General features: G+C 41.2%; 2 protein-coding genes across 6 annotated transcripts in view; one reads left to right on the top strand and one right to left on the bottom strand.

Annotated features, from left to right (window-relative positions):
- RSPH14 (radial spoke head 14 homolog) overlaps nt 1-14,919 on the top strand; it is a 112,500-nt gene that overhangs the window by 62,443 nt on the left and 35,138 nt on the right. The gene's annotated exons all lie outside the window — the stretch shown is intronic.
- GNAZ (G protein subunit alpha z) overlaps nt 1-14,919 on the bottom strand; it is a 79,434-nt gene that overhangs the window by 52,081 nt on the left and 12,434 nt on the right. For 2 of the 4 annotated variants that reach the window (XM_075435067.1, XM_075435068.1), the window contains 2 exons: nt 5,904-6,101; nt 1,110-2,387 (listed from right to left, as the gene is read on the bottom strand). In XM_075435067.1, the coding sequence (XP_075291182.1) occupies nt 1,110-1,832 (723 nt within the window). In that variant the 5' untranslated portion in view covers nt 1,833-2,387; nt 5,904-6,101. The remainder of the gene's footprint in view (nt 1-1,109; nt 2,388-5,903; nt 6,102-14,919) is intronic. The other 2 variants (XM_075435066.1, XM_075435065.1) reach the window with 2 other exon arrangements.

Raw genomic sequence — 14,919 nt, forward strand, 5'->3', positions numbered from 1 at the left:
CAGTTAGATTTGGAACATCGTATAAAAATTTCTTGGAACAATTTCTGCCCCAACAACACTTATGGAATGCACCTGCTGTAAAAGAACAAGCATTCCAGTGTTCTGGACTACCCCAGGAACTGATATTAGTGAACAAGCCTTCTAAATGTAAGGCAACTGAAGACATGTAAAGGAGTATAAGTAGAAGCATTTTAAGCTTAACCTCCTGATTTTACAGCATAGATTTTAATTCTTCCTGAAAGGCAGCTGTTTTCAAACATACATACATCATGTTGAGGAACCATTACATGATAGAATAGATAGAACACAAGGCTGTCAAAAAAAGTTCAAATGAAACCCTATAAGGGTTAAGGCAGGCAACCTGAATGTGACAGCAAACCCAAAATTGCCTATGCGTAACTGTTCATATATTTTTCCATAGTTACCGTATTTGTGTGCTGTGAAAACCAGAAGCTAATAGCATTAAAGAGAATTCAATAGGAATAACTACTCCTTGGACAAGTCAAATCAGCCATAGAAACAAAAGCAGTCAAAGAAAATTTTAAATTTAAAAGTTCTATACTAATTAGAAACCATATTTTATTTTTCTTTAAAAATTAATTCCATCCCAAGTTCCAATTGAAAATCCTGAGGAAAAAAATGGGGAGAAAATTTGTTACTTATTACTATTTTAGCTTCAAAATTTCCCAGGACTTCCAAAACATGGTCTCCAAATCCACCATCCCTGTACACCAAGATGTCACTACTGTTACTCCAAACATCACTTAAAAAGGGAGACACTTAACCAGGTAAACATTTAGCAAAAAGGCACAAAAAAAAAAAAAAAATAATCTGCTGTCATGTGAGGAGCATCTCCATTTTGCAAAAGCAACATTAAATAAATAAACAAACAAACCTGTCCAGGGAGGAAAACTATCCAAATAAAGGAATCATAGCTTCTGGCTTTTTACCACAGGTTGGGGGTGAAGGGAAGGAAATGACATTTGGGGCTGGGAACTCAGGAATTACTGCCTTGGGAGGCTAGGGAGGTGGGGAGAAAAAACAGCCAAACACTGGGGAGGGGGAAAGGAGGAGAAGGAAAAAGAATAAGGAGCAGAAGGTGCACTTACTGTTTGGTTATCTTCATACAGCTTCAAGTCATATCCACTCAGCTCCACACAGAAAATTATTGCTGTAACCCCCTCGAAACAGTGGATCCATTTTTTGCGTTCAGATCTCTGTCCACCCACATCCACCATTTTGAAAGTCAGCTCTTTGAAGGTAAACTTATTTTCTACAATCCCTGTGGTCATGTCCCGAGACCGCAGAATATCTTCCACCGTAGGGATGTAGTCCAGTGCTGCAATCCTTTCTAGGTCGTTTAAGTAGTATGCAGCATTATCCTCCAGGTGGTACTCATTGGAGCGGCAAAAACACTCCTGCACACCGGGGTCTGCCCAGAGCCGTTTCATGACTCCCAGAAGCTCAGGGGTAATCTCGCCTTTGCTCTCAGCTGGGCCTGTCAGGGCAAAAAGCTGCACAGCATCATATGCTCTGTCAGGATTGTGAAATTCTATCTTAAGGGTGGCTAGAGCCCGAATGATACGTGTGAGGGAGTCAATTGCATTATAGATAATCAGAGGTTTGTATTCCTTACAGGCCTCCAAGTTAAAGCCACCGCTGTGAATGATTTTCATCTGCTTTACAATAGTACTCTTCCCAGAATTGCTGGTACCCAGGAGAAGGAGCTTAATCTCTCTTCGTTGTCGCTGACTTTCAGAGCGCAGGTGGCGGTCAATCCTACGGGACCGCCGCGCTGCCTCTTTCTCCTCAGAGCTTTGCCGACATCCCATGGTATAGCAGGCAGTTACAGAAGGGAAAGGTCGGAGATGGTCTCACTGTTTGTGTCTCTGAAAAAGATCTGCGGTGTCTTTCAGCTCTCGTGCCAGGTACACCTTGAATGAAAAAAAAAGTTGCTATCCAATACCTGATGGTCCAGGTTGCCCGTACCACCTAATTCAGTCCCAGCAGGGGTACAAACACATGTAGATATGCAACCACAGAAATAGTCTCTTCAGTAGATCTCATGGCACTCCCCTTTCCAATGCATAAACAGTGGCACATTCCTGTTAATGAAGGGGCACTTCCCTTTGCCACTGTTTGGCTAGATCCATCAAATACTCTTGTCTGTTCTGCATAATTATTTTGCTGCCTTCTGTCCAAAGGTAAGGAGCTGCACTTTCACCTTCTCTGCTCTAGCCCTTGTTTTTTAATTGTATCTTCTGGTTGCTGTGGTGATGTTGCTAGATAAAGCTGCAGCTCTTTTCAGTGGTGCTGTACTTGTTTTGTTTCTCTTCCCCCACTTCTTCAGCTGATCCAGTTCAGCTCTGTAAATCTGTGCTTTCCACCTGCCAAACAATGAAAAAAGCAATGAATGAAATGAGAGACTCTGCTTCCTTGATGCAAACCACTCGCTTTCTCCTCCTCTTCTAGACTTCTAAACCTTTTATTATCATCCCAAACAGAAAATACAGATGGAAAAATGTGTGAAGAAAAGCAAAAATCTAAAACCCTAGCAAAAATGCAGGGACAGCTGAAACTTGCAGACCTAAGAAAATGTGGTTTCTGAACAATAGTAAATCAAATCTCCCTTTCAGCCTTCTGCATTTTATTATCTAAACCTACATGAAAACAAACAGTGCTGAGCTGTGCCCCAGTTTCTCCCTCAGCCAGAGCTTATGGCAGTGCTTTTCCTGCACAGTCCTGTTCTGACTGGTTTTCCTGAAGTGGAAAACGAAACAGACTCACAGCTACTTTTCCCAGTCTCTCTATTTATATCAGTATCTTGTTCTCAGACAGATGTCCTTCTGAGTTTTCTTTCATCTTTTCTGTTTGCACTGAACATTTAAATAACTAAATTAGGAGGCAAAAGGAGGCAATTAACTTTGCTTCATGATTTTGTAAAAGGGAGAGTTACTGATCTTTGCAGAATACAGCAACAGATCTTCTTTCCCCTTGGAGAACAGTACAGTTAAACATACTACCTGCATCCTGCTTGCTTAATAAACTGATGCACTACTACCAGAAACTTCGTAAGCTGCTTTCCATAGCCAAGCTAAGTGTTATTAAGCCTCCTCTCTTCATTTTTAATACAGGAAATTCTGAGATGCAGTAAAAGTGAACAGTGGCTACAAGGCAAATGTTTCATATAAAAAGCACAGCAAATGCCATCCCAAGCAAGTGCTGACAGCTTCGCAGTGACTGCTAGAGCAGTTATTCTTTCCCAAATTAGGGGTTAAGCCTACTAGTTGGAACTCTGCAGAAGGCAACAGCAGGAAGCAGTTACCTCTCAGAGGGAAAACACATTGCTAACAGCAGATTGGCGAGAATTTACCTCGCTTCCAGGAAGGGCTTGCTGCTCCCACTAAGCTCTGAGCACAGTCAGCAGGCAGCAGAGTCACAGATGCCACAGCTTCCTCACCACACGCTGACCCCAGCCCACTTTGGCACCCATCTTTGCTGTCTGTTTACTTGTGTCTAGAGGGTTTTCAGTGAGTATTTTTACAAACTAAACTACACGCCACTGCGATAGACTCAGAGGTAGGCTTAAGAAAAATTTCAGAGCCTACTAAAGAAATATAACTTCTACTAAATTTTACTAAGTCTCAAAAATTTCATTTTCAAAGTTGCCCTGGAAGTCTTTGGAAGGTTTTCCTGCATGAACTTACTAGCATTTCAATGTAGATGTGACAAAGCATTAAAATACATATTGAAGAGGATGATTGCACTCTACTAGGACAGGGACAGAATGATCCAAGCCAGCTGTTGAACCTCTAGCTTTTGTGAGAAAAGAAATTAAACTACAGCTACTTGCAATGTCATGTACTTCGCGTTCTCTCTTTCTTATGCATCACAGCAGAAATTTTAGTGAACAGAAGATATTTCAACACTCAAAAATAGTAATCTGTAATTGGATATTTCAAATGGAGTGCTGGATTTACCAACATGTATTTTCCCTTTCCCTATAGCACCTACACCATAAGGTAGGATTTACTTCCATAGATATACAAGAGGATGGGGCGGGTCTCATTCCTACTTGGCCACACTGCTCTGGTTGAAAAATATGAACTCATGTTTACATGACTTCTACTTTAACATATAACATGTATTTATTCATGCACATACATTTAGTAGTATATGTTTTATAAGATACTGTTTTATTGTTGAGAATTTCAGCTCTTGTTTTTTGTCTTGCCAAAAGTCATTTCAGTGAGATCTTGCTTTACCCTCCCAGTAGCTGTCACCACAGTAGAAATTAATTTCATCAAATGGTAGTTTTAGCGAATCACAGAATCATAGAAAGTTTTGGGTTGGAAGGGACCCCCAGAGGTCATCTAGTCCAACCCACCTGCAGCGAGCAGGGACACCGCTAACTAGATCAGGTTGCTCAGAGCCCTGTCCAACCTGGTCTGGGGCCTCCACTACCTCTCTGGGCAACCCGTTCCAGTGTTTCACCACCCTCATTGTAAAGAATTTCTTCCTTATATCCAGCCTAAACCTACCCCGCTTTAGTTTAAAACCATTACCCCTCGTCCTGTCACTGTTGTCTCTACTAAAAAGATTGTCCCCATCTTTCCTGTAGGCTCCCTTTAAGTACTGAAAGGCTGCAATCAGGTCTCCCCGCAGCCTTCTCTTCTCCAGGCTGAACAAGCCCAACTGTCTCAGCCTGTCCTCCTAGGAGAGGTGCTCCAGCCCTCGGATCATTTTTGTAGCCCTCCTTTGGACCCGCTCCAACAGTTCCATGTCCTTCTTGTGCTGAGGGCTCCAGAGCTGAATGCAGTACTCCAGGTGAGGTCTCACCAGAGCAGAGTAGAGGGGCAGAATCACCTCTCTCGACCTGCTGGCCACGCTTCTCTTGATGCGGCCCAGGACATGGTTGGCCCTCTGGGCTGCCAGCACACATTGCCGGCTCATGTCCAGCCTTTCGTCTATCAGTACCCCCAAGCCCCTCTCAGCAGAGCTGCTCTCGATCCTTTCATCACCCAGCCTGTATTGATACCGGGGATTACCCCGACCCAGGTGTAGGACCTTGCACTTGGCCTTGTTGAACCTCCTGAGGTTCACACAGGCCCACCTCTCCAGCTTGTCCAGGTCCCTCTGGATGGCATCCCGTCCTTCTGGTGTCTCAACCGTACCACTCAACTTGGTGTCCTCTGCAAACTTGCTGAGGGTACACTCGATGTCGCTGTCCATGTCATTGATAAATATATTGAACAGCACTGGTCCCAGTACGGACCCCTGAGGGACTCCACTCGGCACTGGTCTCCATCCGGACATTGAGCCGTGGACCACTACCCTTTGGCTGCAACCATCCAACCAATTCCTTATCCACTGAACGGTCCACCCATCAAATCCATGGCTCTCCAATTTAGAGAGAAGGATGTTGTGGGGGACCGTGCCAAAGGCTTTACAAAAATCCAGATAGATGACATCCATTGGTATTCCCTTGTCCACCCTTGTTGTTAATCTTTAAGTAACATTAATCGCAGTACAGCACAGCATAAAAACTTCGAGGTGGGAGCTTCACAGATATAGATAAGGACAATTACATCAGCTGTAGTACTGAAGAAGTGTTATGTGGTTTAAATATTAAAGCTACGCTTTGAGTTTCTTTGCATCTCACATTTACATGAAAAATCATCATTCTTAGAACATTTATTTGGGAGAGTAGAAGGGGGTAGGTAAGTTATATATCTAGGATTTACTTCCTCGGGTGGTAGAAACAAGTGTAATGAACTCAGACTCTTCTGTTCCGCAAGAGGTATTACTATTCTTCTGTTATTTGTATATTCTTTGTCACAGTGAGCTATCCTAATCTTGGTTTCTGTATAGCTTTCTCCCTGAACATGTTCCAAGTCACTTACCGAACTCTTCTAATTTATGATGGGCTGACAAGTGGAAAAGTAGAGTCTGTGTGTCTGCTTTCAGATCCCGGTCCCCACTGGTGTGCATCTCTGGGGTCTACAGTTCTGTAACAGTATGTTGGCATTAGGCAGGTTCTCGCAACACAATGGATCCCTTTTGAGCAGTTTCCAATACATAAGCGCGAAGCGCGAAGGTATCTGGGAATGTGAAACATACACATATGGATGGACAAACAGTTGTGGCAATCATTGTTAGGTGTAGAGACTGGAGAGAGTCAATGGATGACAGTTTTACATATTTGTTTGCTGGGATGTTCGCCTGGGACAGCTGAGCTTGCAATCACTCACTCAAATACTTTTACTGATTCTATATTTATCTTTAAATCCCTTCCTCACTCCAACCCTGCTTAAGAGAGAGATACATAGTTGAACCGGCGTAGACCCAGATACAGTTCTTGATTACCATGATGAGTCAGTATAGGTCAGGACTTGGTACTGGTGTATCGAAGAAAGCATTATATTATAGTTAGAAGAAGATGAACAGATTATTATTGCAAATAATTGTAAAATTCCACAACTAGAATTCTGACCACAAAAAAGTGAGCAGTCAAAAAAAACAGTATATGAAGTATAATGTGCTTCAATATCTCACTCATTCCTGTCTTTCCTAAGATTCCCAGAACACTGTTAACATACAGATTTTCAGAAGAGCATCTTTTACTTAGTTCTGAAGATCTCCTACAGCGTGTTTAAACTTCCCGGTTTTTTTCTTGCTCCTATTGAAACCTGCCTTCTCACTATGTTCTATCAATCTCCATGTTCTAACACCTGCCTGTAAATCCATCCCAAATCCACCATGCATGAAATTAATTAACTAGAGCAGGATTTCTACAGTAACCAATTCCAAAAACTAACCGTGACAATCTCAGTTGTTCTAAACTAGTTGGCTAGTCAGCACATCAGGTCACCTCTACATGACAGTTCTGAGTGTTTATCTGTAGTCTTTGCCTGTATGGATCACAGTGTATGAACAGGCTAGCAATTTAAGCATTTTGGGTACCTTAAATTTAAAGATGTCCGAATCCTTTGCCCCAAATGCACTGTGTATTTCTATTACCTGGTCTAAAACGCTACAAAAGAGTCTTGATATCAGCTATATTTATCTTACTTCCCTTTGCACATCAGAAGGTCATTAGCACATGAACATATTAATCAGCAGAAAATTAAAATAATAACGTACATGTTAATAGAATGGTAATTAGCACAACTTTACTTACTCTAATGCACCAAAGAGGTGTACAGGAAAACCCTCCAAAATGAGGGGTTACACTTTCTTCAAATAATTGGCATTTTCCAACGGTCATGGGAGATGAAAAATAAGAGATGAGGAAGCCGTTTCTTAATCACAAAATGGTAGGGGTTGGAAGGGATGTCTGTGGAGGTTGGACCCAGTCCACCCCCTCTGCCAAAGCAGGGTCACCCAGAGCAGGCTGCACAGTACCGCGTCCAGGCGGGTCTTGAATATCTCCAGAGAAGGAGACTCCACAACCTCCCTGGGCAGCCTGGGCCAGGGCTCCATCATCCTCAGAGTGAGGAAGTTCTTCCTCACATTCAGATGGAACTTCTTCTGCTTCAGTTTGTGCCATTGCCCCTTGTCCTGTCGCTGAGCACCACTGAAAAGAGTCTGGCTCTGTCCTCCTGACACCCACCCTTAAGATATTTATAGGCATTTATAAGGTCCCCTCTCAGCCTTCTCTTATTCAGGCTAAACAAGCCCAGCTCCCTCAGCCTTAATGAGTGACTTTCGAGCCAGAGAGAGAGAAATTACTGTATTAAAAATAAGAATTTGGCCTGATATCTATTACGTAAAAATTAGAGTTGGCTCCACTAATCATGCTTATTCTGACATGTTGAGAACATTTAAAACTGGTTTGCCTTTAAGTCCTCATCATCTGAGGCTTCATTTTGATGTCATTGATAAGACCACTGGTCAAATTCTTTGTAACCTTTTCTATGCATCTCTGTGATTAAAGATGAAAAATTTTGCAAGAAGCACATATGGAACTCCCTCTCCTCCCTTTCTTTCAGGCCGAAACTTGAATAAAGAGGCTTGCTAGAGACAAGCAGCAAGAGCATACATATTCCTTCCAAAATGCATCAGTGCTTAGGATAAATCTGGATATTTTCTACCCAGATAACATAGGCAAATCTTTTTTAAACTTTATGTTATTGGCCTCAAAAATTGCTTATGACAAACAGTTTCATAGAAGACACTTTCAAGAAAAAAATTATTCTTTTCAGACAGCTTCTACATTCTGTAGAATATTTCCTATTGCATATTTCCACAACACATTCACATGCATCATTCATATCCCATGGTGCTTTACATATCAACTATTCTGCTTGCCATTCATTGATATGTTTAACACAGAAAAGGATGGAGTAGCACCTCCTTACTGTAGGTAAGACCAGGATGCAAACACCATGTAAAGGAGTTTTACACTATTGAATATCCATTTTTTTTCCTCCTAGTCATTCATATTGCATATATTGCAATGATATTTGGATACCACTGTTTCAGGTAGGAATACAATGAGGTGATTATATTATTGCTTTGTAAAGCAGAGTAGTAGATACTATTTGCAGATAGTTCACTACAGTAAGAAAGTTTGATTTATTTAAATAAGTTTTACCACCTACACTGAAAAGCATCTTCCACGTTCACAGGCACTCCTTTTTAAAGTTCAGAAAAAGCATAACAGTTACATTACTACATTTTATTGTCCTGGCTATGTAAAGATGTACTTACTCCTACCAGTTTTACTTTTTCCTAGAACATACTCTGAAAATAAGGCGGTCTAGAATTTAGTCTGTTTTTTTAAGATCAGGTTTCGTACTAAAAAAGCAAATGTTTGATGGCTGTAAGGTTCTAATTAGATAAAAGTCTTTCCAGTTACTCTAGTGGAAAGCCCTATTGCTTCATTTCACTGTGCACATTTCTCTCTAAACTTTGTTTAAAAAAAAAAATCTTATTATTTGAATGACCAGATTGTACTGCATACATGCATCTAAACTAATACATATGTCTTCTCCTGACAACTGAAGCTGCTCAAAATGTTTAGAAAATATATTTGTTAAATCTGGTGATATATATGGACTACCTGGTCATGACTAAAATTGGTAGTTCTTCCCACAAGATAAAATTAACATGTCCCAAATCCTGAGCTAATGGTGATCTATTTTGATTATCAAAGAAGTAACGCTAAAAAGTTTTTTTTTTTGCAGTGGGAAGTATGCTAGAGCAAAATTCTGCACTGGTTTATTATATAAATTTATTGAAGCCCATTTAACTGAGCAGACTATGTAGTAGCACTTTCTTCTGTCCATACTTTTATAGCCAATAAAACCAGTTGTTATTGCTGGTTTCATATCTAGGCTTGCTCTTTGCCCCGGCCCATCACTTCTGCCTTGCTAAAAGTGATCCATGTGTTTGAAAAATTACAAACACATTTCCCTTTTCTCAGCATCTTCCCAAGTAATGAATGGGGGGGAAGGGGAAGGAGAATCACACTACAGCAACACAATTCAATTATAAAAATTTCACTAAGGAAAGACCCAAGTACTGTCTCTTGTTGCATTAGCTACTGGCATGTTATCATGGAATGAAGAGTTACAGGATCTGCCTTGAAAGATGTCCCGCCCCAAGATGTGGATGAAAGGAGCTGACTCCTAGGCTGCGAATAAAGCCAACGGCTGTTACTATCACAGTCAATACAGAGACTGTGCATACAGTATACTGCTAGCAGCAGGAATTGCAGCTGGCATTGTAGGCACAAAGCTATATTCTCCCTCAGATACAAGTGCTACCAGTAGTCTAATAATTTAGCTTCACCATGACCAGCCCACACACATAGAGCTTTAGGAGCCTAATCTTATTCAGCTCTTTACAGTGTTTCCATCCTAGTAGCCAGAAGATAGAATTTTTCTCCTGTAGTACCCAGCTTAAGAAAGTAAAATGAAGTTCAAAAGGTTGCAGCAAACTTTCCACAGCAGTTTTAGCTATCGTCGCCAGCAATCTTGGTTAATTCAGGACTGATATTCTATTCAGTATTACGGAAAATACACTACCAGAGGAAGAAACCAAAACCTTACCCAAGCTATACTTTCCCAGCTTATTGGTTCTGATCATGTCTTCTTTCTCTTTACTTATCTGAAAGTTTCGAGGTAGTGGACCTGCCTGTTTGAGTACTTACCATGTAAAAGCAAATGCAAGCAAACCTAGCAAGAAGTAGCACAGCACATATCTAAGACACACAAGAGTAAGCTAACCTAATGTAATCAGTTTCTAATCATCATACACATCCACAGAGGATTCCAGTACTTTAACAAAACCTTATTTCTGCAGGTTTAAACTTTCAATCACTTCTTACACTGTTAACGAAAGAGAAAAAGGCACGAGGGACTACGATATATCAGGAAATACCCAAGGTACTGTGCTGAGGCAGAAGTCAAGCATTCTAATAAGCAGGCGTCACTTTTTTTTTTTTTTTTTTTTTGAGAGGAACTGATGCTAATGAGGAATGGGGAAAATGGTTCAGATTTTTGAATCCAGGACAGCAGCCAGAAAATCCCAGACATGCGTGCAATATAAGTGACAGACAGGCACAAACATCCTCTTTAGACAATCACAGAAATCTGAAAGAGGAGGAAGGAAAAAAGCTGACAGAGGAAGAAAAAGACTGGATGAATTTTTTCTTAATGCAACCTCTCTGTTGATAGTACAACTTTTTGTTGCAGTTGGCTGATAATACTATTTATGTTGCTGTTTTCCATTGCTTGAAGCCTTGGGAAAGTACTTACATTGAAATTATCTCAATCGGACATCTATCTCTAAATAAACCTCTGGGGAAATTTTTCGTAAAAAAAATGGCTTGGGCACTTCTGAACAGAGCACTTGGGGAAAAATGAAATGTTTCAACCACGCTAAAAGAAATCAAAAACTTTTCTTTAAAATCCTACTATTCCTTCAAACTTTGAGCCAAGGACATGAAATTCAACAGAAGGTGAGCTTTATGGTGTGGATGTGCATTTGCCATTCTCACAAACCAGGAAGTTTAACTTTTAAAAAAATTTTGTTTCAGCTAGAGCAGGGAAAGATTCCATTTCACGAAAGCACTTGCGAGGCAAGGGTAATTTGTCTCACTAGTCTAGAGGCTCAGGAGAAGGGAAAAGAAAGTGAAAAGAAAAGAGTTTGTATTAAGGAAAGCCAGAAACGATCTGTATCCACTAGAATGCCTGTCTCTCCAGAGCCAGAAGCACAAACCAAAATTACCAAACCTGATCAGGCACTTTCTGCCTGCAGGTGTTTGGGGAAATCCCTGACATTTCCTCTATCTTTCCACATAGGGTAACAGCCTATTATTGGTGGTGGTCAGCCTTGTTATTGAATCTAAGCTTCAACTTGACAGATGAGCTGTACAGATACCAATATGACATCTTATGATAGAATTAAAATTGTTTTGCTTGAAAAAAAAATAATTTGGGAAATTTTAAGATATTTTGGAAAGATATTAAGGATTAATGTTCAAGTACTTAGAAGCTGTATGCACAAATTAAGGCAAAACTCTTAATTACATATTAAGGCACTATAATCCCATCCAAAACAATGCAATGAGATATTATATTCATAGGTTTAAACATCACATTTTTGTCTATTGTTTGGAAGACATCCAACTTCAGCAGTGTTGAAATACAAGCTATAGCTAATTAGTGGTGTCCACTAGCTAAGTATATCTTCCAGTCAAAATTCAGCATATAGGCTTGATCCAAGTTTTACGGAAACATAAGAACCTATAGTGAAAACAAAGTATTCCTTATAATCCGAGCATTCAACCCCTGCTTTTATAGTGTCAGATTATGATCTTTAGTTAGTGACATTGAAGTTTGCACCAGCTCAGCTAAGATCGAGACCACAGCAGAACACAAGAACCTGCTAGTTATTTTTTCTTTTAACTATGCACACTCCACTTACTTCAGGAATTTGGAAACATAAATCCTATAAAGCATTAATACCTAAAAACTATTTAAATCATGACCTGTTTTAGTAGCATCCACAAGCTAGTGTAAAAGTGAGAAGCATCAACACAATGAGCATACGTTACTGAGTCTTGAACAGAGCCAAAAAGACATGAGTTCTGCTCCAAGTTGTATTGCTGAAAATCCAGAGTAGTGTCAGTGACTGCATACGGAGCTGCCCGTGCTTCATAGTGATTTAACTAAGACCATAATCTGCCACAGCAGTCATGTTAGAGGTGACCTTAGACTTCCAAAAAGAATGAAATATTACAAGAATATTACAGAGGGTCTAACAGTGGGTGTGCAGAAAATCCTGGCTGCTAGACAAAGGTGAGGAGAAGCAACACACACAGCATCTGCTTTAGGGACATTATCGTTGGTGTTACCATAGTTTTTACGTGAGTGATTCATGAGCTAAGACTCACATACCACAGGGTTGCTCTTTGATAGGTCTTACAGAGCTTAAGGAAATTACTTTATTACATAAAAAAAGCTAGTAAACATTACATTTGGTCATGAATATAGTGGCAGACTTCTTATCACTCATTCAACCTTACTGGACACAATGCTTTACGAAAGCATAAGGAAATTTTGGTAGTTACCACAGCAAAAGAAAGTCAGCGGGATTTGAAACAGGATAACAATATAGCCTTGTAAAAGGAAGTTTCTCTTCTGGTGCATAAAACGTCATGTAACAGAGAAAACCATGCTTGTGTTAGCCTATTCCAGTGACAGGTACGAGCTAATCAGAGATCAGAATCTCTGCAACAAGAACCCGAGAGCCTGGGTACAGGTGTCTTGAAGACAGTAAGTTTGTTTAATGTAATAGGGAAAAGCAGCCAGTGAAGATTCAAAGACTGAAGCTGGAGGCCAAGCAAGAGACAAGGAGAAGATGCACTAGTAAATGGGAACCATGGAAACAATACACTTTTTTTTTTATCTGTGATGATGGATGAGAAAGCATCTTAGAGACTCTATACAGAAATAAATCACGGTAGTTCTGCTCACATGTATTAAAGGAAAGAACCAGAGGAAAGGCAAAAATTAAGGCAAAGAATAAGAAAGTAAATAAACTAGGTAAGATTTCTAAGGTAAACTGAAAGGGTATATAATCACGGGAACTGAGAAACTTCTGTATCGATGGAAATGAGAGGGAAGCGATAGCAATAGCGGAAGGAAAGACGAGCTGAGAAGAGCAGATGGGCACATCCTACTCTATGACACTGGCAGAAGTCTATGTAGAGAGGAAAAAAAGAGAGGAAAAAGATTGACTAAGACGCTGTAAAGGTGGGTCTGCACATGTGGAATTTAATTACACTAGAAAAAAAAAAAAGAGAGAGAATAAATCCATGGTGGAAGAAGTCATCTGGGTCATCAGATTTCCACCAGAATGCTTTTGCTAGAGAAAAGACATTAGTGAGAGTGAATCAGAGCTGGAAGTTGGCAAGGCAGATCTCGCAATGAGAGGTAGAGCAAAAGGTTTTGGAAGGAGGAAAGCAAAATACGGGAAACCGTTTTAGAAGTTGTAACGAACACTGAATTCACAGAAAAGTTGAGAGCATGGGAAGAGCGGACTGGCAATGTGACAGTTAAAGCTGGGAACTAAGCAACAGCAAATGAGTAATGTTTCACAGACAACAAATCAAAAGAACCTCGGTGAATGGAAAAACAGACATAGGTTGAATGGTTATGTGGGAGCAGCACGTTATCAATAAGAGATAAAGTCAAAAAAGGAATATAAGACATTGGTGCAAAGAGAGAACAACATAAGGGAGTTCAGAGACAGTAGCTCAAAAAAAGCATGAGAGGAAAGAGCAACATGATGGAGGAAGAGCATCAAAGAGCTGGTCAAAATGGAAGACAGTAGTAGAGTAGGAGCCTGCACAGGCTGGAGAGCTGGGCACAGAGGAACCTGATGAAGTTCAACAAGGGCAAGTGCAGGGTCCTGTACCTGGGGAGGAACAACCCCATGCACCAGTACAGGCTTGGGGTGGACCTGCTGGAGAGCAGCTCTGCAGAGAGGGACCTGGGTGTCCTGGTGGACAACAAGTTGACCATGAGCCAGCAGTGTGCCCTGGTTGCCAAGAAGGCCAATGGTCTCCTAGGGTGCATTAAGAAGAGTGTGGCCAGCAGGCTGAGGGAAGTTCCCCTTCCCCTCTTCTCTGCACTAGTGAGGCCCCATCTGGAGTACTGCGTCCAGTTCTGGGCTCCCCAGATCAAGAAAGATGAGGAGCTACTGGAGAGAGTCCAGCAGAGGGCTACAAGGATGATGAGGGGACTGGAGCATCTCTCCTATGAGGAGAGGCTGAGGGAGCTGGGCTTGTTTAGCCTGAAAAAGAGAAGGCTGAGAGGGGACCTTAGAAATGCTTATAAATATCTGAAGGGTGGGTGTCAGGAAGATGGGGCCAGACTCTTTTCAGTGGTGCCCAGCAACAGGACAAGGGGCAATGGGCACAAACTGAAGCAGAGGAAGTTCCGTCTGAACATGAGGAAGAAGTACTTCACTCTGAGGGTGACGGAGCCCTGGAACAGGCTGCCCAGGGAGGTTGTGGATCCTCCTTCTCTGGAGATATTCAAGACCCGCCTGGACAAGGTCCTGTGCAACCTGCTCTGGGTGACCCTGCTTTGTCAGGGAGTTGGACTAGATGACCCATAGAGGTCCCTTTCAACCCCTACAATTCTGTGAAGAAAGCAGGACTGTGAAAGTCCAATTATTAGCCAATAATTCTCATGATGAAAGAAAACCTGACAAACCTGCTGAAGTTGTCAGCCTCACAACAAGACATAAACATGGATTAAAGTGCTGTTCCTAACAAAACAAGAGAAAGAAAGGAAGAAAGAGTGTGGATATCAGCGTAAGATGTAGGGCTAGTACCAGTGATGAATTTAGTAGGTAGAGAGTAATTTCCATCCACGGGCCACGTAAAATTAATCGTATGAA

Source organism: Opisthocomus hoazin, chromosome 13 (genome assembly GCF_030867145.1).
Source record: "Opisthocomus hoazin isolate bOpiHoa1 chromosome 13, bOpiHoa1.hap1, whole genome shotgun sequence".
NCBI lineage: Eukaryota > Metazoa > Chordata > Aves > Opisthocomiformes > Opisthocomidae > Opisthocomus > Opisthocomus hoazin.